The sequence below is a fragment of the Rhinatrema bivittatum genome, chromosome 3 (genome assembly GCF_901001135.1).
Source record: "Rhinatrema bivittatum chromosome 3, aRhiBiv1.1, whole genome shotgun sequence".
NCBI classification, from domain to species: Eukaryota; Metazoa; Chordata; class Amphibia; order Gymnophiona; family Rhinatrematidae; genus Rhinatrema; species Rhinatrema bivittatum.
In genome coordinates this window covers 338675799-338699608 of record NC_042617.1, presented here as the reverse complement: position 1 = coordinate 338699608, position 23810 = coordinate 338675799, and the positions used below count along the sequence as shown (strand labels likewise).

Genomic DNA, 23810 nt, shown 5'->3' with positions numbered 1-23810 from the left:
AGACATCTCGGCGGCTTTCGACACCGTCAACCATCCCATCCTCTTGAATCACCTTTCAGACAAAGGCATATCGGGAACAGTCCACAATTGGTTCAAGTCGTTCCTCAGTAATAGAAGTTTTAAAGTCAAAATCAACAATAAAGAATCACCATCTACAAATTCCTCTCTTGGCGTACCACAAGGTTCATCCCTATCACCTACCCTTTTCAATATTTACCTCCTTCCCCTTTGCCAACTGTTAACTAGTCTTAACCTCATTCACTACATCTATGCAGACGATGTTCAGATTCTGATTCCCATAACAGAATCTATTAACAAATCCCTCGCACTCTGGAACAACAGCTTACAAGCCATCACTAATCTCCTCAACAGTCTAAATCTGGTCCTCAATGCCTCTAAGACTGAACTCCTCTTCATTTCCTCCAACCAAGAAAACCTCCCGTCTCAGATCCATCACAAACACCTTCTCACCCACACTCATGTGAGAGACCTTGGAGTAATTATAGACAACCGTCTTAACCTAAAGAATATGATCAAAACCACAACTAAAGAATGCTTCTACAGACTTCAGGTGTTAAAAAGACTCAAACCTCTCCTATATTTTCATGACTTTAGGACTGTTCTCCAATCCCTAATATTTGCCAAAATTGACTACTGCAGCACTCCCCTCATCGGCCTACCCAGCGCAACAACCAAGCCCTTACAGATGATACAGAATGCCGCAGCGGGAATTTTGACAAGCACCAACCAGAGAGACCATATTACGCCCATCCTCCGTAATCTACACTGGTTACCAGTCAGTCACAGGGCTCTACACAAATCTCTAACTCTAATTCACAAATCAATTCATAACCGCCTCCATCTCGACCTCGAATTCCCACTCAAACTCCACACTTCCAACAGACCAATGAGAGAAACCTACAAAGGAGCACTACAAGCCCCGCCAGCTAAAGCCACACGACTCATCTCTACCAGGGACCGAGCTTTTTCTACAGCAGGTCCAGCCATCTGGAACAACCTCCCTGCAGATCTCAGAATGGAACCGTGCCTACCAACATTTAAAAAAAAACTCAAAACTTGGCTCTTCTTACAAGCCTTCCCTGATCCATCAAACTTTCATTAGATAATTACTCAGCTTATGAATATGAATTTCAAACTTCGCCCCTCCAATACTCACCTCATTTACTAGTTTACTACCCTAATAAGCTAACTAGCTCTAGACTAGGCTCGGATATTTCACAATGTATTTAATTTAATACCCTTGTAAGGCTTCTCTTTTTCCAGCTGAACCAGCTTCCAAGTTCAAGGTCCTTGTTATTATGTAACTTTTGCTTCTCTGCTTTTGTCTCCGCTAATTATAAAAAAGTTGTTCCTTATGTTACGTTATGTTATACTGATCTACCCCTGTTCGATGTAAACCGACCTGATATGGTATTCAACCTTGAAGGTCGGTATAGAAAAATGTTAAATAAATAAATAAATAAATAAATAAAATAAAGACCAACTGGCCTTTCTAGTCGGTCTTAATGTAGATTCTCTCTCTATGGTATTCCACCACTTGAGTGGATTAGCACACAAACTCCCGCATTGCCTAAACCAACATCTGCTCCATCCCTCAAAACTGGAACATGACATCGATAATGTGATTGAATCAAAGCATATGAACTAGCTAGACCTAATCCATTCGGGTGGAGGGGGGCTAGTTTACTAAGGTACACAGTAACTGGGGGCCCTGTTTATTTCTCTAATATAAGGTAATCAGGGGATCATCACCTGCGGATATGTTGAATTGCTGCAACAGGAAAACCGGATGCGGCTGTACTAAACGCTGCACCTATCCTGAATGAGAATGTTCCAAACTGCTCAGCCTGCATACCATCTACCTCCAGAGCATGCCTGAGAATGGTGCTAACATGGTACCTACTCAACAGCAGTGAGTGTGAATGCTCTAGGAACTCTTACCCCTCCCCCCCTTTTTTTTTTTTTGGCCTAATGGTAACATAGCGTGCGGCATTCACCACCCAGCATGTAGGTAGCTCCCCCACCGTGGCCAGTGTTATAACCGCACCATGACCTGTCTGGTCAGTCTTCGATCAAGGAAATCTTTATCTAAGGCTTGTGCTGTGGACCAACAGGGACAGCTTCTGAACTCTGTCAGCAAGGAGTCTGGACACTATGAAGAGGAGTCCTGGCTTCCTCTTTAGGGGCCGTGCCCCTTTAGTGAGCTCCTCTGTGTACAATTTCAGGCATTATCCATTATTTTAAGGAAATTATTAAATGATATTTGAGCGGTTAGTTTGAAAAAAATGTGCTGGTAAAACAAGCTTTTTCTGCCAATGCTTTGGTAGCTGTTCCTTTGATTATGGGACAAGGAAATTATGGCAGGAGAACCAAGACAAAATAGGAAAGACACCTGTTTAGAACCAGAGGAAAGATCTTATCATTGGTTAACTCTGAGTTTTGACTATCTCAATTGTTCAGCCAATTCCAGTTCTACTGGGGAAGGGAAATTATAGCTGCTTTGGGAGAATGGATATTAAAAGGAAGAGAATACATCCTTTTATTATTTTTATTTCAGGATCTAATAATGAAATAAGTAGGCAGAGTAGCATGCATGTTTGTTTCCTGTTAATAATACATGATCAGCAAAAAACAAGACTTGAGGTCTTACCTGATCTAATTATGGATCAAAAGTCCTAGATACACAATGATCTTCAACTGTGTTCCAAAGTCTATCAAATATATGATTGGATCATAAAAGGGTAAAAAAAAAAAAAAGGGGCGAGGGCGTTAATGCTTTTTAAAATGTTCTTTTCTCCTGAGATGCAGATCATTACTGGCTGTATCAAGGATTGATATTTGTGATACTATATGGCAAAGATTGGGTGTTTTGTAAATCTATCAAGCACCAGCTCATAGCAATAGACAGATAAATGAGTATTTGGATTTGATAACTATACTGTTATCTCCTAATTTGATAGTGCTGGGAGATTTCAATACCCATATTGATTTCTTCCAACCAATTAAACATTTTCTATTTATTGAGATTCTGCATTGTATAGACTTTAATCAACTAATTCACACAGCACACATGTGGCTGGTCACACATTGAAGTTGCATTTTTTTTTATTTTTGTTAAAAAAAAAAAAATCACAAAAGAAGTCTGTTTCACTTAGGTGATTTGTTACTTGTGTCTGTGCCTTAATCAGACCATTTTTTGATTACTTTAAATATTACCATGACATTGGATTTAAGTATGGAATAAAAGGATAGTAAGCTTGGCATTGCAAACACATTGATCCAGTGAAATTTATAGAGGCAATGGGTCCTATTTCATTTATTTTTACAGATACATATGTACAAGATTTATTGGTGATATGAAATTCAGAGTGGAGGGTGGCATTGGACTCCATTGTACCATTGAAGTCTGTGTAGGTGGTATTAAAGAAACCATGACCTTGGGTTTCTGTTGAGTTACAAATGATGAAGAAAAGTAATAGACACTTGGAGCATAAATAGCAGGGGTTTACAGGGAATGGAATAAGCTGGTGCAAAAATAAAGGAATAGGGATAGATCTGCTAAACAAACATTCATTAAAAGCATTTATATTCTACAAATACACTTAAAAGTTTATTCAATATGGCTAAGAATTTGAACATCAAACATAAGCCAATAAACAATAAAGCACAGCATAAAAATAAACAGTTCAAAGTGTATGAAACTCCAGAATTAAAATCAGTAAATAAAGTATTTAATGTCTTTGGAAATCATATAGTCTGATTCCTTCCATAAAGCTAGTGGTAATGGAAAGAAAGAAAGTTTTGCGTACCCTAAATGGGGTTCTCTGTAGAGAGCAGGGTGAATTAGCCATGTCATGAGTGACATCATCTGATGGCACTCTATGGATCCATCTATCCTAGTTCCTAGAAATTTTGCTCTAATGAGCATGTCCAGGAGTTCCTACACGCGCGCTGCTCATGAGCCCCTCAGCTGATTGTAGAACTTAGCTTTATCAAGGTAGTCAACTTTCCATGGAGGCAGGCGGGTATTAAGCAAAGCTGATTCATACTTCTATCTATGGAGAACCCCGTTTATTTATTTTTATTTATTATTTTATTTGACAGCTTTTTTATACCGACATTAAAATACACATCATATCGGTTTACATCATAACGAAAGGTTGAAATTACATTGAACGGGGAGGGGGGAAACATGAGAACAATAAACAGAATAGGGGCTATGAGGAGGAGCCAGAAATCAAGCGAGGAAAAAGGGGGGGGGGGGGAGGAGAGGGATATGAACATATTTACAAAATTGAAAATGATAATACATAACATATTTACAAAAATTCAGGGTGGGTATGAGAATGAACATATTTACATCGAAGAAGGGGGGGGGGGTCAGAGTGAATAGTGGGGGGGGGGGGGGGGGCTAGTCCGGAAAGGCCTGGTGGAAAAGCCATGTTTTGAGCATTTTTCTGAACTTCATGGGGCATGGCTCAAGGCGGAGGTGGGCAGGTAGGGCATTCCATTGGGTTGGACCGGCGATAGATAGGGCACGGTCCCTGGTTGCGGAGAGGCGGGCCTTCTTGAGGGGTGGGACTTGCAAGGTGCAGGCGAGGTTAGCTCTAGTAGGGCGTGCCGATTGGGAGAGTCGGAGTGGTTCGCTGAGCCATGAGGAGTCACTCTTGTAAATAGATTTGTGAACGAGGGTGAAGGTTTTGAACAGGATACGGAATGAGATGGGGAGCCAGTGCAGGTCCTTAAGGACAGGGGTTATGTGGTCTGTTCTGCTTGTGATGCTGAGGAGTCTCGCAGTGGCATTTTGAAGTATCTGGAGGGGTTTGATGGTGGAGTGAGGGAGTCCAAGGTATAGGGAGTTGCAGTAGTCCAGCTTGGATGAGAGGGTGGCTTGGACAACTGTTTTAAGATCATGAGTGTGAAGTAGTGGCTTGAGCTTTTTGATGATGTTAAGTTTGTATAAACCTCCTTTCAGGACGGAGCTGATGTGAGTTTTTAGGGTCAGGAGGGGGTCGATTAGGACACCGAGGTTTCGGACAGCGGGCTGAGCAGTTAAGGAGAGGGTCTTAGGGTCGTTTGGGGGTAGGAGCTTAAAGGTTTGATGGTTGTGGACGAGGAGGAGCTCAGTTTTGGAGGCGTTGAGAGCAAGCTGTAGGGAGGAGAGTAGAGAGTTGATGGATGTAAGGCATTCCTCTCAGTAGCTTAGAGTAGCGGAGATAGTTTTATGGAGGGGTATGATGATCTGGACATCATCAACATAGATGTAGAATTTGAGACCGAGGTCTGAGAGAAGATGACAGAGCGGAAGGAAGTACATGTTAAAGAGGGTGGAGGACAGAGAGGAGCCTTGGGGTACTCCTTGAGCGAGAGAGAAATGGGAGGACTCAGAGTTGCTTAGTTTCACAGAGAAGCGTCTGTTGGCTAGGTAGGATTTGAACCAGAGGAGGACAGTGTTGGAGATACCGATGTTTGAGAGACTGGAGATGAGGAGATTGTGGCTTATCATAAAGTAAACAAACTTGCTTTCTCCGTTGACAAGCAGGACTGAATTATCCATTACACATGGGGAGTCCCAGGCTGAAGGTTGGTGCAGAGAACTTACTGAAAAAGCAACCTGTAGAAGTCTTCTATCCTCCCGGACAGTGGACTACTGGGTGAACAAACTCCGCAAAACTACTCGACCAAAGCTACTGTCACTTCATGATAGATTGTTCAGACAGTAATAGTACATGAAAATGTGAACGGAGGACTAATTTGCAACTTTGTAGATGTCTTCAATGGACTCAGCTCTTAGGCGAGTCAATGAGGTGGATATGGTTCTTACTTGATTAGCTATGACAGTCTGTGATTTGAAGGCCAACCAGAGCATTCAAATGTGTGATGCAATCTGCTAGCCAATTAGACCATGTGCACTTGGCAACTGCTATTCCCAATCTGTTAGGTTAGTATGAGAAGAAAAGTTAAGAAGCTTAATGATGTGATTGAATTCACTTCAGATAATACATCAAGGCCCTTTTACAGTCCAGTGAATGAATTATGAAAATGAGGGTCATGGAAATAATATGGGCAAAACAATGACTTGATTCAGATGAAAGGCAAAAATTACTTTTGGCAGAAACTTGGGGCAAGCACCACTCTATTGTGGAAATACTAAAGCTATGAAGAATAATGAACCAATGCTTATAGTTCACTAATTCTTCTAGCCAATGTGATGACAACTAGGAACACTACTTTTCAGGTAACATTAAGGAAGTAGACTAATGGTTCATAGGGTGGCTCATCAATTGTGTCAAAATGATACTGATATCCCATGGGACTGCTAACTTGGCTATTAGAGGTTTGTACTCCATAAGCTTTGAATGAACTTCAACACCAGAGGATGAATGGAGAACAGCTTACTATCCAATTGAATATGATAATCAGTAATAGCACTGAGATGTACCTTAACAGATGATACACTGAGATCCGATGAGGAGAGGGAGAGTAAGCACTGAAATAAATAATTTGGAGCACTGTCAAACAAGTTCAGGGAGACTACCTGATACCAAAATGAAAAACGTTTCCACTAAAAAGTGTATATTCTCCTAGTGCACAGCTTCCTGGCGAAATCACAATATCATCAAACTTCCTTGGATAGTGACAGCGATGAGACTAATGAGCACTCATCATCCATTCTGTCAAGTTGAGAAAGGAAATTTGGATGGCAGACAACCCCCATCTTGAGCTGGTAGAGCCAGATCAGATCCCAGGGAAATCAGCAAGCAGACTGACAACCTGACAAGATATGAGAACCACACTTGCCTAGGCCATGCTGAAGTACTGAGGATAAAGTACACCTGATCTTTGAGCACCTTCTGCACTGTTCTCACTTCTGACAGAATTGAAGGAAAGGCATACAGCAGATCTGCACCCCATTTGAGCAGAAAAGCATCCTGAGCGGCTATCAATGTGCTTTGAAGAATAAAGCAAAATTTGCCAACTTTCCTGATGTCCTCTGATCTGAACAAATCGATTGACAGGTGTCCCCAGAGGTCAAACAACCTGTCTGCTACTCCGGAGTCTAGAGATCACTCATGTGGGTGAAAAACTCTGAAGTGATCCACAAGCATATTGGAGATCCCAGGAAGGTAGGTTTGCTTGTAGGAAGACTGTAAGCCCACTCACAAATTCTTAGATTCTTGGCAGAGGGTCCACGACCCTTTTGCCCCATTGTTTCTTCAAGTACAACATCAGTATTTGGTTGCTGTTTTGGATAAGACATTTTTCCCCCGAGGATGATGCAAAAAACCTATCGATGCATGTCCGGTAGTTCGCACGTCCAGGAGATTAATCTGAAACAGACATTCTATCACAGACTAGAGCCCTTGGATGCCCCACCCTTGGTGAATGCATCCATTGCTAACGTTATCTGACGAGGGGAAGCTGAAGAGGAGCACCAATCTCCAGGAACTTTCGGTCTAGTCCAAGAGACATTTTTGTCTCTGTGTTGATCCTCACGAAGTATGACAAAAGCTGAAACAATTGATCCTACTGAGTGTAGAACCCATCCTGGAGAATTCTCATGTTGATGCGGGTCACAGGAACTATATACATTGATGCCACAATATGCACCAGGACAACCAGGATTTCTCAGGACGGAACATAATTGCATTATAACATGTTCTGAATCAAGGTTCAAAATCAGAATGCCTGTTCTGATGGGAGGAATGCTTTCTCCTCCAGAGAATTTTTCATGCCCCAATACACTTGATTCTTTGAGCAGTAACAAGGCTAGACTTTGGCAAAGCTGATTATAAACCCTAGAGACCAAAGGGTTCACTTGACTTAAGGGCAGAATGGCGAGGAGGTAGTTCATTTTGAACTTCTCCCATAACAGGCTCTTGTTTAGTCTTTGTAAATCTAAGATGGGTCTCAAATCCCCACAACTTCTTGGGGATAAGGAAGTAGTAGGACAGAATACCTTGCCAAGTTTTGGGAAGGACAGGTTCTATCACTCACTGACTGAAAAGCAATTCCACTTCAAGATGGAACTGGGTCAAGTGAGACAGATCCAGACTGAAGGCCAAAAATTGTTTTGATACTGGAGGATGGGAAAAGCACAAATGATAACAAGACTCCATAATTTTGAGGACCCAATGGTCCTTGGTGATCTTTCACTACTCTTCTCAGAGCAGGTGCATCCTTCCTACCTTCCAGAGGGGGTCGCAGTCTGAAGGTCAAGTTGCATCAAAAACAAGGCCCAGGTTTAGGCTGGATTAGATGCAGCATCTTTGGCCAATATCACTCGTGCTGATGTCTGCATGCCAGAAGGTGCTCTTGTACTAGAATAGGTGGTAGGCAAAGCTGCTGAAATTAGTTGAAGGGGCATTTAAAATGAAGTAAGGATGCCTAAAGGAAGATGAATGCTCTGTTCCCTTCAATAGAGACTGAATGGCAGCATGCTGCTCTTTAATCGGGGTGACCGTTTCCCTGACCTTTTTTCCTTAAACAAAGGACATTGGCCAACTTTTCATGAATATATTTATGCAAGATGCTGACTCTCAACCAAGCCAGACAGCATGCTCCAATGGCTATTGCTGAAAATATTGCCATGTTATTTAACAATTCGTATACTGACCAGAGAAGATTTTTGCGCTCTTCTTTATACAGAATGGCCTGTGATAGCTTTACTGCTCTCTGCTATTATAAACAGGAGAGGCTGAAGCATACCCTCTTTGTCATTTGCTGCCAGCAAGGTAAAGATAGTCTTCACCAATTGAGCAACCTGGTCTATGAGCCAGTATATCCTCTGATTTGGAGTTGGAGAAGAGATATAGCAAATGTTGCTTACCTGTAACAGGTGTTCTCACAAGACAGCAGGATGTTAGTCCTCACATATGGGTGACATCACAGGATGGAACCCAATCACGGAACACTTTTGCCAAAGTTTATAGAATTTTGACTGGCACCTACTGGGCATGCCCAGCATGGGATTAACCCTGCAGCCAGCAGGGGTCCCCCTTCAGTCTTGTTTAAAAGCTACAGGAAGTGCCAAAAAAGAAAATAAGAAACGTAACGAAATCAACACCGCGGGGTGGAGGGCGGGTTTCGTGAGGACTAACATCCTGCTGTCCTGTGAGAACACCTGTTACAGGTAAGCAACATTTGCTTTCTCACAGGACAAGCAGGATGGTAGTCCTCACATATGGGTGAGTACCGAGCTGAGGATTTCAGAGTATGCACCAAATGTACCCAGGTGTGCAAAGCACTAGGACAGGGGAGGAATTTGGTGGAGGGCATCCTGAACCCTACCGGGCAGGCGGAAGGGTGTTGGTACGTCAAGTTGTAAATAGGTTGCGTAAGACACACTGGCCGAAGATGGAATCTTGTCTTCTGGTTTTGTCTAAGCAATAATGGACTGTAAAGGTATACAGAGAACTCCAGGTGGCAGCCCTGCAAATGTCAGGAAGCAGCACAGAGCCTAGGTGTGCTACTGAAGTTGCCATGGCCCTCACAAAGTGTGCTTTAACACAGTCTTGAAGTGGAATGCCCGCTTGCTAATAGCAAAAGGATATGCAGTCCGCTAACCAGGAGGAGAGAGTCTGCTTACCCACAGGCTGCCCCAATTTGATGGAGTGGAAAGAGACAAACAATTGAGTACTCTTCCTGTGGGCAGCTGTACGGTCTAGGTAGAATGCTAGAGCCCGTTTACAGTCAAGGGTATGCAGAGCCTGTTCTCCTGGACTGGAATGGGACCTGGGAAAAAAGGTAGGTAGTATAATGGATTGATTGAGATGAAACTCCGATACTACCTTAGGTAAGAACTTAGGGTGAGTGCGGAGTACGGCCCAGTCCTGCAGAAGTTTAGTGTAAGGCGGATAGGTGACTAGAGCCTGTTACTCACTAACTCTGCGAGCCAAAGTGATTGCCAAAAGGAAGATCACTTTCCATGTGAGATAGCGAAGATCACAGGATTGGAGAAACTTGAATGGTGGTTTCATGAGCCGACGCAAAACCAGGTTGAGGTCCCAAGAAGGGGGCCGGAGGACGCAGAGGAGGCTTGAGGTGAACCAAGCCCTTCAGAAAACGTGTTACAAGGGGCTGTACTGAAATAGGAATGTCCCCAATACATTTATGGAAGGCGACTACCACACTGACATGCATTCTGATAGAGGAATATTTTAGACCTGATGCTGACAAGTGCCAGAGACAGTCTAGAAACTTAGTGGTAGGACAGGTAAAGGGGTCAAGGGATTGAGAAGAGCACCATGACTTAAATCTGTTCCATTTGTAAAGGTAGGATTTTCTCATGGAAGGCTTCCGTGAAGCAATCAGGACATGGGAAACCGGTTCTGAAAGGTTAAGTGGCTGAAGAATTAACCTTTCAACATCCAAGCTGACAGGGGACAAGGCTTGAAGATTGGGGTGGCGTAGGCACCCGTCGTTTTGAGTGATCAGAAGCGGGTCCTTTCCCAAAGGAATGTGACTGTGAATGGGGAGATCCTGAGGTATTGAAAACCACATTTGACGTGGCCAATGAGGTGCTATCAGAATCATGGTTCCCTTGTCCTGACGTAACTTCACGAGAGACCGGTCGCCCATGAGAGGGAGAACGCATCTCGGGGCTGATAGTGTTGGCTGCGAGTGAGAGAGCAAAAGTTCTCTACTTTGCGGTTTTGAAGTGACGCAAAGAGATCTATATGAGGGTAACCCCATTGTTGGAAGATCGAGTTCGCCACTGAGGGGTTGAGAGACCATTCGTGTGGCTGAAAGGTGTGACTTAGTTTGTCTGCCAACACATTATCCACTCCCGGCAAGTAGGTGGCCCAGAGGTACATCGAGTGGGAGAGGGCCTCCGCCCATATCTGCGCAGCTTCCTGACATAGAAGGCAGGAGCCTGTCCCTCTCTGTTTGTTGATCTACGACATGGCCACCTGGTTTTCCTTCTGAATCAGGATGACTTGATTGGACAGGCGATCCTGAAATACCCTGAGAGCATATCTGATTGCTCGAAGCTCCAGGAAATTGATTTCGTGTTTGGCTTCCTCTGGAGACCAAGATCCTTGTGTCTGCAGTTCGGCCACATGGGCTCCAGAGCCAAGGTTGTAAACATCGGTGGTGAGAATTATTTGAGGATCTGGAACCTGGAAGGGTAAGCCTTGGAGGAGATTGATCTGATTTTTCCACCAGGCTAGAGACTGACGGAGTGAGTCGGTGACATGGACAAAGGTCGACAGGGGCTGAATGGATTGAGTCCATTGTGACCTTAGAGTCCACTGCATGACTCATGGCCAAGCAGGCCATTGGGGTAAACTAAACTGAGGACGCCATGTGTCCCAGCAGGATGAGGAAGTGGCGTGCAGTCGTGCGGTGTTGAGACTGCAGCTGATGTGCGAGACAGACGAGAGTGAGAGCTCGTTGATGAGGCAGAAAAGCTTTTGCCTGCAAGGTGTCAAGTCTGCCCCTATGAATGATAAAGTTTGAGATGGGACTAAGTAGGATTTGTCGTAGTTGATGTGAAATCAGAGTATGTAAGGTAAGATGTAGGGACGACAGAGCAGTTTGCTGAGTGGGAGCCCTGATCAACCAATCGTCTAGATAGGGGTAGACGTGAACACCTTGAGTCCTGAGGAAGCCTGCAACTACTATGAGGCATTTTGTGAAGACTCGTGGTGCAGATGCGAGGCCGAATGGAAGCACTCGGTACTGACAGTGCTTGGGGCCTACCAGAAATCTCAGGAATCTGCGATGAGATGGAGTTATCGCAATATGTGTGTATGCATCCTGGAGGTCTAGAAAGCAGAGCCAGTCTCCTCTTTGCAAAAGAGGAAGAAGAGAACCCAAGGTTACCATTTTGAACTTTTCTCGATGGAGGTACTTGTTGAGGGCATGGAGGTCCAGAATTGGACGAATACCTCCCGATTTTTTAGGGATTAGAAAGTACCGGGAATAGAACCCTAGGCTGTGCTGAGAGTAGGGCACTGGTTCTATTGCTTTGGACTGGAGGAGGAGGGAGACCTCCTGATCCAGGAGGGTAGAGTGGTTGGATGTTCTCCACGTCGGTAGAGGTGGGGAGTCCGGTGGGATGGAGAGAAAGTTCAGATAATAACCTTGGGCGATTATCACTAGGGCCCACTGGTCTGAGGTGATTGAGTGCCACCTGTTGTTGAAATGGCATAATCGACCTCCCACTGGTATGTGAGGCAGTGGAAGCTGGCTACTGCTCTCTATGCAGGAGTCAAAAAACGGAAGCAGGGCCCGGCTGAGGAGTGCTTGAGGCTTTTGTTTTCGTAGTTGACGAGACTGGGTTTTTTGGAAAGGTCTCGTAGAACGAGCTCTAGATGGTGGCGGGTAGGATTTCTTCGGACAGAAGAATGACTTCTTAGTGTCCTTTCGGAGAGGTTTTGAGGAATACTCAGAAGGCATCAGAGAGAGCTGTCTCAGGGTCTCATGATCGCCCTTGAGTTCCGCCACTATCCATTGAATCTGCTCGCCAAACAGATTGTCTCCTGCACAGGGTAGGTCAGACAATCTGTCCTGTACTTCAGGGCAAAGGTCCGAAGAATTGAGCCAGGCCCATCTTTTTGCCGAAATAGCAGCTGCAGATACCCTGGTAGCAGTGTCAAAGATATCATAACATGATCTTATCTCATGCTTGCCTGCCTCAAAGCCCTTGTTCACTAGGGTTTAAAGTTGTTCTTGGAATTGTTGAAGCAGGGAGTCTGTCAATTCTTGTATCTGCTTAAATAAGACCCTGTTGTATTGGGTCATACAGAGCTGATTTGGGAGCTAAGCATTGAGCCCTGGAAGATACAGCAACCAATGGCATCTAGAAATGTCTGCTCTTTGCCTGGGGGAAAGGAAGAGTGGGGTTTTGATCTCCTTGCCCTCTTTTGGGCTGATTGTACAACCACAGATTGGTGATACAACTGAGGTTTTTGAAAACCTGGGGCTGACTGAACCAAATAAGTGGTGTCAGCCTTCCTGTTGACTTGAGTAACAGAGCCAGGATGTTCCCAGTTCTTTTTGAGGAGATCCAGAAGAACCTGGTGAATAGGGATGGAGGTTATTTCCTTGGGAGCATCTAGGAATTGCAACAGCTCTATCATTTGATGCCTGTCATCTTGTTCAGTCTGTAATTGGAAGGGAACCAATTCAGACATCTCCTTCACAAAATTTATGAAGGAAAGGTCCTCCGGAGGAGAACGCTTCCTGCTTTCAGTAGGGGATGGTGGTGAAGGCAAGTCATCGGTGTCTGGTAAAGAACCATCAGTCCAAGTATCATAGGGATCAGCACCTGCCCCTCTAGGAACCAATTGGGGATGGGACGGTGGAATTCCTGAACGGCCAGTTCTAGGCTCCGAAGGAATCGAAGGAAGAACTGGAAGCACCGATGAAGGCATCGATGGATGGATCAGTGGCGCCGACGGATGCATTGGCATCGACAGCTGAGGCATCGGTAGGACCCCCGATGGAGGGATGCGGAACGGTTATTCTCCTCCCGATGACAAAGTAAGCGGAGAGGGCACTGGAGCCATTGGTGATCCGAGATCCATCGGTGGAAAAGCGGCAATAAGCGCTTCCATCTTCGACAGCAGCAGTGCCAACGCTGCTGGAATCGGGTCCGTGGTCGGCTCCTCGATTGGCACCGGTGTCGGTGCCGGAGAAACTTGGAATCGATGCATCGCCTTGTCAATGGCCTCCTGAACCATCTGGTCCAGTTCTTCTTGGAGACTTGGAGCAATCAGTCCCGGCTCCGGAAGGGGAGAAGGAGGCAGAGGCATAGCCGGAGGGACCACCGTTAAAGGCGGAGTCGCAGCTCCTGATACCCATCCGGGTGAGGGTTGCCTCGGTGACCTGGTCGCAGAAAAGATCGGTGCCTTTTGTGGACAGGGTTTTTTTCAACGGCGGCTTGGACGATGGCGAGATCGATGATTTCGCTCCTTCGATGGTCCGAGACTTCCGATGTCGATGTTTCTCTCTACAATCCCCTCGGTCCTGAGGGGGAGTAGAGGTAGTTGAAGGCCGAGAAGTCGTCAACACCGGACGGTCACCGGACGGCGGTCGATGCTGGCGGGAAGTAGAAGGTGCTGGTTCAGACGACGACGATGCAATGGACGGCGTCGGGGTTTGAGCATGGAAGAGAAGTTCCATCTTCTCCATTCTGACCTTGCGACCCTTTGGTGTCATTAGGGCACATTTGGTGCAGGTCAGGACATCATGCTCACATCCAAGACACATTACACAGATCTTATAAAGGTCTGTTATGGACATGGTGCAGCTATAGTCTGGGCACCGACGGAACCCCAATGCCATGGCCTTGAAAAATTTGAACCACAGTACGGTCAACGGCCAGTAGGCCGCGAGGGCCAAACTTGATGGAAATCAACCGAAAACGGGTAAAAAACTTACCAGAGTACCGCAGCTTGAAAAAGTTGAAGGAGGGACCTCTGTGGGGTAAGAAAGTTTTCAGTAATTCCATGAGGAAAATTCCTGTCAGGAATCTCTGCAGAGCTCCTTAGCCGCATGGCTAATGCTGTGCGGAAAAAAGAAGACTGAAGGGGGACCCCTGCTGGAGGCAGAGTTAGTGCCATGCTGGGCATGCCCAGTAGGTGCCAGTCAAAGTTCTAGAAACTTTGACAAAAGTGTTCCGTGATTTGGCTCCATCCTGTGATGTCACCCATATGTGAGGGCTACCATCCTGCTTGTCCTGTGAGAAACATTTATTCATTTGATTTATATTCTACATTTTAGCTGTTTAAGTCTATCCCTATATGCTTTTGAACAAAGACTATAGACTATTTTAGTAACCACACCTTAGACCAACTTCAACTGGTTTATATCCTTTTGAAGGTAAGGTGGTTAGGAATTATACACAGTATTCCAAATGAGCTCTCACCAGGGATCTATACAGGAGCAATATCACCTCCTTTTTTCTGCTGACCATAAAACACAGATTTAATCTCTGCCTTTACTTGACCTTTAAAGGAAAGAAAAATCAAAAACTACAAAATTTCTGGCTTCAGTCAACAATCGAAAAGAATGTCCCTTAAATAATATATTTCCAGCAACTTTTGGGACAGGTATGTAAAATCCATAAAAATTTGATTTTAACTAAATTCAAGACAAATTTATTCACTGTCATTCATTCATCTACTGCATTCAAACATACCATCAAAACATCTAATATAGTTTACAGGGTAGTAAAATTGAATGTCATCTCCAGAAGAAGGCATAGTTTAACCTAGCAGAGTTACAAATATAGGCCTAGATTTATCAAAATGCGGTATCGCATGCGATAGCAAAAGGGGCGTGGTTTTTGCAAATAATCAATTTATCGCAATTTGCACTAATTACCTACGCGAAGAGCTAAGTTAGTGCAATTGCGATAACATTATCAGACTTTGCGATAGGTGCCAGACTTATTGTTTTTCCAGCATATAATCTCTCTCTCGAGGGCTCGGCTAATGCTCCAGGAGCTTCAATTCACTTAAAATAGGCCTTGCGGGAGACATCGCAAAAGGCGATAAAACCTTACTGCCCAGTCACGGCAACTATCGCACAGCCTAACGCAATTCAAAAAGGTGTAGTTAAAATTGGCGTTAAGTCTGTGCGATAGCTCTTCGCAGACAGGCAAACCCAGCCCATTCCCCGCCCCTAAACCCTCCTATTTTTCAAATTTGCATCGCACCATACAATATTGTGCTATCGCATGCGTTAAAACACGTTTTCGCGTGCGGTAAGGGCCTATCACATGCGTTAACGGGGCTTTGCGCATGCGATAAGCCCTTAACGCATGCAAAAATGCCTTAGCGCATTTTGATAAATGACCCCCATAGTAAGTTAAAAAGCATCAAGGACAAGGCCAATCCATATGGAACTCCTATAATGCTATCCTTAACCACAGAAAAATTCTAATCTATTTTAATCTGTTGGGTTTGTCAAAAATAATTTAAACCACTTCAAAACTGTACTAATAATGCAAATATCTGAAAATCTGTCAAATAAAATCTGATGGTTAAGGGTGCAAAAAGCAAAGGAAATTTACAGGAATACTAGAATAGACAGTCCACCTGTATCAAACTCATAACAGCAAATCAACTGCTGAGATAATTGTTTCTATTCCATAGTTAAATCTAAATACATACTGATAAGGGTCGAGAATATTTCTCCTCTACAAAATCTTGTACCTATATAAGGGCAAATGTTTCTATGATTTTATTCAAACAGGGAATATTTGATATAGGTGTATAGTTCAGAAGGATATAAAATGGGCTTGTTTAAAACTGCAACTGCAAAACAACAAAGAGCACTGAATAGGTCCTTAGAATCAAATAAAGAACACACTGGGCTCAAAAGCCTTTTTTGACTTTTTTGTTGACATGGTTACCATGACAACAGAACGTCATGACGCAGATATGTTGCTTAGTTCGCGCGGGCTATTTAATTATTCCATGCTGCTGTAATTGGTCTCTGTCCCGCGTTCCTCTGAACATTTTTTGTGAAACCTTTGTCCGGATAGAGGAGGTTTGCGTCGCAACTACAAGTTAAGTATTTTTGCTCTGATTTGTACACTTTACTGATTAGTTTACTTACTTGTCTCAAAGGTATTCCCCCCTGACGAAGCTGCAAGTTGTGCAGCGAATCACCGGCCGCTGTCGGGGAGATTGTTTATTTATAAGAACGAGAAGACTGTTTATTTACAATGTGACATTATTTATGCAGTTTATAAGCTACCGACAAAAGTCAGTTAACACATCAAAATATTTTATTTAAGCTTACCAGCTATAACAACTACCAGAGGCTTTTGAGCCCAGTAAGAGCTGCAAATGAAGAAAAGACCGGACGGTTCAACTAGGTGTGTTTTAACACGTTGACAGGATTGCAGATGCATCTCTTACTTCATGAATAATTTTTTATCTTACATAATTGGAATTTTGTTGCGTGCCTAAAGTGATTTGGTGGTGTCTTTTGTGTTCTTTACTTGTTTAAAACTGGCCACACAATACCAGCTTTAAATGCCCCTTGTATAATACCTTCTGAGAAAGAATCATGAACTATCTCAGCAACCTGTATAGCAAACTTCTGCTTTAGTGAATGAAGAATACAATTAATGCACAGGTTCAAATAGCACCCAGTGGCCCTTAAAAAGCTTAATAGCTTTAAAATTTCAGATGAGGCCATACATTGAAAGCAATAGGCCAGACTACTAACATTCAAATGGCTAGTGGGCATGGCTACTACTGCATTACTAATCTCACCAAACATGTCAAAACTAGAATAACAATTGAAAATTGTATCTGAAAAAATGTTGCAAAAACATCAACACTAGGAGTTTCAATGAGAACCTTAGCCCTTGGTTTTGACAAAAGTTCATTAACTACTAAAAACAATTCACAATGCTGGTTAAGTGAAGATTTCAATTTTGCACGAAAGCACAATCTTTCACTTTAGTAAGAACAGCCTTTTAAGACTTCATAGATAGTCTATATACTTCTTTGTCACTTTCTCTCAATGTCTGGTGCCAGCACCTCTCAGCTCTTTTCATTCTGCTCTTAAGTTCACAGCAATGAGGTTAACTACGGGAAGAAGGTTCTCTTCCATGAGCTTTGACCAAGTTTCAACGGAGCTACTTTATCTAATGTAACTGCTAAAGAGGAAAAAAAAACTAACAATGTGGTAACATTTTCTGAACAGAGATTCTCATGCTCTGTTGCTCCCATGTGATTTGGAACAGCAAAAGTTCAATAGAGCCCCAGACTCCAGATCAATGTTCTCTCTGGAGGTCTTATTTAATGCAATGGCAAGAAATTAGATCAGATTATGTTTCATCCATTCCAAAGGAAAAACAATATGTCCATCAATTTCAGGGGAAGTGCAATTGAAGCATTCATTTTAATGTACAGTAGAGTCCAATCTTAAAAATGTTACATCGGCTACCGGTGAAGTGTCGGCTGCAGCTTAAAATTTTAGTTGCATTTGCTGTATTCTTTTTTTTAACTTCATGTTTATTGGGTAAAATAGACCTCTGTATTCTTTTTAAAAGTACATAACAGTTAGCTAAGCATTTGTTTTCCTAAATGCCAAATATATCTGAGGTGGTTCCAGCAGGCATTGATGTCCATGCCAAAGGGTACTCCAGTTAACAAGTAAGAAGCAACCAGTTAATAAGTGTTTACTTCCATTGCTACTTGCTTGTGAAATAGTATACTGCTTGACTTCACAATAGAAGTCAGTTACTTGACTTTTCGAAAACAAATCATAACTTGGTTATTTGAAATGGTGTTTGGATCTGAGGAGTGGCAGTTTTAGTAAAGGATATGGGGTCACTTTGGCTTAGGGGGTTTAAATCTCATTTTAAATTTGGAAATACAATAAAATATATACATATATGGGTGAATTTTAAAAGACCTACATGCGCCAAAGCCAGGATATATGTGCGTATATCGGCCCAGGCACTCGGAGCGAATTTTAAGAGGCTCCCGAGTACACGCGTATCTCTCAGTTCGTGAGTAAAAATTTAATTTTTATAAAAGGGGCAGGTCATGGGCGTGGTTTGGGAGGGGCATGGGTGGAACATATGCGTTCCAAAAAATATGAATAAAATCAGTGTGTATTTACGCACACCAGCATGCGCCGGGATCCCTATCCGCGTAACTTTACTTCAGCTATGGACGGCGTGTAAGACATTAAACAAAGCTAGGCTAGTCAGCGGGGTTTTAAGGGTCAGAACTAATAGGGTAAAGGGAGGCAAATTAGCTAGGGGGTTCAGGAACTCCTCTCATTTACTGGGGTGAACTGGGAACAAACTGGGGAAACAGGTAATTGTGTCGACACTCATATCAACTAAAATCCCCCTCACGCAATCGAGGCAGCATTTGCACATAGATGCGCGCGTCAATATAAAATCATGCGCACATATAGGTGCACATAGCAGATTTTTTTTTAATACGCATGTATGTTTTAAAATTGTCACATCCATGTACTCATGACAACAAACGTGTGCATGTGTGTATCCGCATATAGGTTTAAAATTTACCTCATTTTATTGTAACATGCTTTGATGTCTTTGTATTAAAGGCATGATATCAAGTATAAATACATAAAAAATCAATATTGATAGGTAGAAATTTTGCCTACTTTTTGATGTACAACTTAACAAAATATGTACTTTGCTGCACCTTTGCAATGTAGTTAAGTCTTTAAATGTCCTGATCCCATTACCATAATAATGTTTGTGTCTTACCTGCCGTAAGGTACGTGCTATTAAACTTTCTAAAACTGGTCCTCTGTCTTCATGTAGTAGGTGTACTTCATCAACAATCAGGAGCCTCACAAGTTGAGACAGGGCAATGTCACCCACACTCTTTCTCGTCACTACATCCCATTTTTCTGGGGTGGTCACCAGCATCTGTCAGGAAGTAAAAGAAATTGACCTAATCATCCACCAGAGAATCTATCAACTGAAAAACCAAACAATTTAATTTACCAGTCTCTCTGGTCACATCCAGTCTTCTTCGGCAAAATATATAATAAAATAGGAAAACAACATATCTCAGATTATGACCATCATTTAAACAGTACTAAGAGTTGTGTACAGCACACAGTCATACAGAGAAAAATGGGCTATGTTATCAAGAACACACTAGTGAATTCTAAACAATCTGCTAGAAGCAATAAGCAGATCCTTATACCTCACTTAGCTTTGAGAACAAGAATCTATGGTATAATAAACATCCTTACAAGAAGAAATAGAAATTCTTGTCTCAGGATGCCATAAATCTGATGCTTCAACAGGCTTTATCAAGCCATAAAATCAGAACATAAGAAATGTCTTGCTGGATCAGACCAAAAAAAATCAGCCCAGCATTCTGTCTCAAAATAGATCTAATTCCTGTTACTCTCAGGGGATAGCAATAGTGTTCTATAATCTTTTAAACCACACTTGCTAGTTGTCTTGATCATATCTGGCAACAGATTCCACAGCTTGAAAGGACACAGAATGAAAAATTGTTATACGATTTGTTTTGAATCTGCTGGTTGCTCATTACATGGATTGTCTCCTTGAAAGAGTAAATAATAGTTCTGTATTTACCCATTTTACCATATACATGATTTATAAACTTCTATTGTGTCCCCTCCCAACCCTCTCTTTTCCTAGTTGAATAACCCTTGCTGATTAGCTTCTCATCATAGGACCGACATTTCATTCACTTTCTCATTTTTGTCACCCTCCTCTGCACCTTTCTCGTTCAACTATGTTTTTTGTTTTTTTTAGGTCTATAAAATAATGATCCTGGATTGGCCACTGTTAGAAAGTGGATACTGGGCTTGATGGACCTTTGGTCTGACCCAGTATAGCAAATCTTATGTTCTTAGATGGGGCAACCAAAACTGCATACAATACTCAAGGTGTGGTGGCAACAGTGCTTGATATAGAGGCAATATGCTATTTTCCTTTTTATTCTCCATTCCTTTTCAGATCATTCCTAAAATTGTATTTGCTAATTTTACCGCCACAGCTAACTGAGCAGAGGATTTCAACATATTGTCCACAAGGGCTCCAAGGTCCTTTTCCTAGGTAATGACTCATGCTAAAGTACAATAAGAAGAAATATATATTCATGAAACTAAAATGCAAATTTCACTATTAGTCAGCAATTCTCAATTCCAATCATGCTTGTTTTTAGAGCATACACAATGAATATAAAATACATTTGGATATATTAGGTAACAAAAATGTGTAGTTATTTTTCTGGGGGACCACAACGAGCAGAATTGATCACCAGCACTCTAGGTACCAAGTTGATCCCTCTTCCAAGCCAATTCTTTTGTGCAGGCAAGAAAGACAACACTGACCAATGTCATTATAATGTATAAAATGAATCAGAATGCATCATCTAAAACTTGTTAATCAATTGTTGTTGGCAGGATGGCTGTAGGTAAAGTAGAAATAGAGAACAATCAGAAAAAATGGCTAGCTATAGTTCAGAAGATGATTAAAATGGTAAATCTGGCAACTGTTCTACATTTTCAGTAAAAGAACATGACTATGTAGCATGTGTCTTTGAATATATAGTCCAGTACATACAGTAATTTCATTTACCTCTGCAGCACTTAGATTTTATAGATGTTTCATGTTTAAGATGCAAACCAAGCAGTAAATAAATCAACAGCACCAAACTACATCAAGGAAAGCTTTTGGACACATTGATTCAGGAGGCCATGCGACAGTTGAAGGAAAGGTTTTATAAACCCTTAATGGATGACTCTCCTCTGTTGAGTTGAATAGAGATTAATAACATTTTAAAAGAGGGTTAACAACATAAATATACTGTACTCCAGAGAAATAATTTGGATATTTACAATTAAGTTCATCTGTGACATCTCAGTTTTATGTTATACCCAAGATGCACAAGTCACTTACTCACTCAGCCACCTGGAAGACCTAGAGTTTCAGATATAGGATCATTATTTGACCTTATATAGAAATATATAGATAGTTTCTTACAACCATTAGTACCTCAGATCACTTCCTATGTACGTGAATCAGCAGACCTGATGCTCTTTCTTCAGACAATCTCGGACATTCAGCAAGGATGGTATTTAGAAACAGCTGACGTGTCAGCACTATATAGTAATATTCCCTTAGATACAGCACTTACTTTGATTGAAACGTTATTGCAACAGGAATATTCAGAATCACAGATCTGGTTTGTGGTTCAATTGGCATCCATAATATTAATAAAAGCTATTTTTCTTTTGAACTAGATTTTTCCAACAGATTTAGGGGATAGCTATGGGGTCTTCAATGGCCCCCCTCAATAGCTTGTTTATATATACATGCATTTGAGAACATGTATAGCAAAATTGCTTACCTTGTAATAGTTGTTATCCCAGGACAGCAGGATGTAGTCCTCACATATGGGTGACGTCACCAACGGAGCCCTAGTGCAGGAAAACTTTCTGTCAAAGTTTCTAGAAACGTTTGACTGGCCCAGTGAGGCCACTGAGCATGCCCAGCATGCTATGATATTCTCTGCCACAGGTGTCTCTCTTCAGTCTCTTATGTAGCAATGAACTTTTGCAAAAAATAAATAATAAAAGGTATGAGACCCAACTCCGCGGGGTGGCGGGTGGGTTCTGTGAGGACTACATCCTGCTGTCCTGGGATAACACCTATTACAAGGTAAGCAATTTTGCTTTATCCCAGGACAAGCAGGATGCAAGTCCTCACATATGGGTGATTAGCAAGCTATAGGCTGAGTCATTTTGTAGTGAAGCGTTACTGAAGCATGGTTGCTAAAAGGAGTCAGCCGAAGATCACAGCAGGTTGGATGTAGAAGGAGTTGGGGTTAAACTGGAAACAAGTTCTTTAAGACAGATTGTCTATAGGTTGAATCTTGTCGTCCTTGTTTATCCAAACAGTAATGAGCTGCAAAGGTGTTAAGAGAACTCCGTGTTGCTGTTTTACAAATGTCAAGAATTGGCACTGAACGATAGTGTGCTACTGAGGTTGACATTGCTCTTACTGAATGAGCTTTTAATTGCCCATGGAGAAGAAGGCCTGCTTTTTCATAACAAAACTGTATGCAATCCGCTAGCCAGTTGGAAAGGGTATGTTTTCCTACTGCTTTCCCTGGTTTATTTGGATCATAGGAAACAAAGAGTTGATTGGATTTCCTGTGGACTGCAGTGCGGTTTAAGTAGAAAGATAGAGCACGCTTGCAATCCAAAGTATGTAAGGCCCTTTCTCCTTGATGAGAATGAGGCCTTGGAAAGCATGTTGGTAAAACAATGGATTGGTTCAAGTGGAATTCTGTAACTACCTTGGGAAGGAATTTTGGATGTGTACGGAGTACCACTCTATCATGTAGAAAATTTGTATAGGGTGAGTATGTGACAAGTGCTTATAACTCACTAACCCGTCTAGCTGATGTAATGGCTATGAGGAAGATAGTCTTCCATGTGAGAAATTTAATATCACAGGAATCTATGGTTTAAAGGGAGAATGCATGAGCCTTGATAAAACCAAATTTAGATCCCATTGCGTGACTGGAGGTCTAATTGGTGGTTTGAGTTGAGTTAAGCCTCTCATAAATCTATGGACAAGAGGTTGTGTAGAGATTGGTGCATCTGCTATCTTGTTATGGTAAGCAGAAATTGCACTTAAATGTACCCGTACAGATGAAGTCTGGAGACCAGATCCTGAAAGATGGTACAAATAGTCTACTAAAGAAGTTGTAGGGCAAGCAAAAGGATCGATGTTGTTTTGCTTGCACCACACAGTAAATCTCTTCCATTTGGAAGCGTAGTTCTTTCAAGTTGAAGGTTTACGTGAAGCTATAAGCATTTGAGATATATGGGTTGAAAGATTTAGTGGTTGTAATATCAAGCTTTCAACATCCATGCTGTCAGAGATAGGGATTGAAGGTTGGGATGGCGCTGTTGGTGCTGTTGATCCTGAGTTATGAGAGTGGGAGCTACTCCCAGGTGAATTGGATCCCTGACTGAGAGGTCTAGAAGTGTGGGAAACCATACTTGTCGAGGCCAATACGGGGCTATGAGTATCATGGACCCCTTGTCCTGTTGTAGCTTCACTAGAGTTTTGGTTATGAGCGGTATCGGAGGATACGCGTATAGTAGGACTGAGTTCCAAGGGCAAGCAAAGGCGTCCTTGGCTGGCTGGTTCTTCTGTTTGTGTAGAGAACAGAAGTTGTCCACTTTGTGATTGAGATGTAACGCAAAGAGGTCTATTCTTGGTTGGCCCCAGTTTTGAAATATCCTGGTTGCTACTGAGGGATCCATTG

General features: G+C 42.5%; 1 protein-coding gene across 9 annotated transcripts in view; it reads right to left on the bottom strand.

The window, feature by feature from the left end:
• The window catches only part of ASCC3 (activating signal cointegrator 1 complex subunit 3), a 1498074-nt gene that overhangs the window by 893356 nt on the left and 580908 nt on the right, over positions 1 to 23810 (bottom strand). For all 9 annotated transcript variants that reach the window (XM_029595363.1, XM_029595357.1, XM_029595354.1 and 6 more), the window contains one exon: positions 19247 to 19411. In XM_029595363.1, the coding sequence (XP_029451223.1) occupies positions 19247 to 19411 (165 nt within the window). The remainder of the gene's footprint in view (positions 1 to 19246; positions 19412 to 23810) is intronic.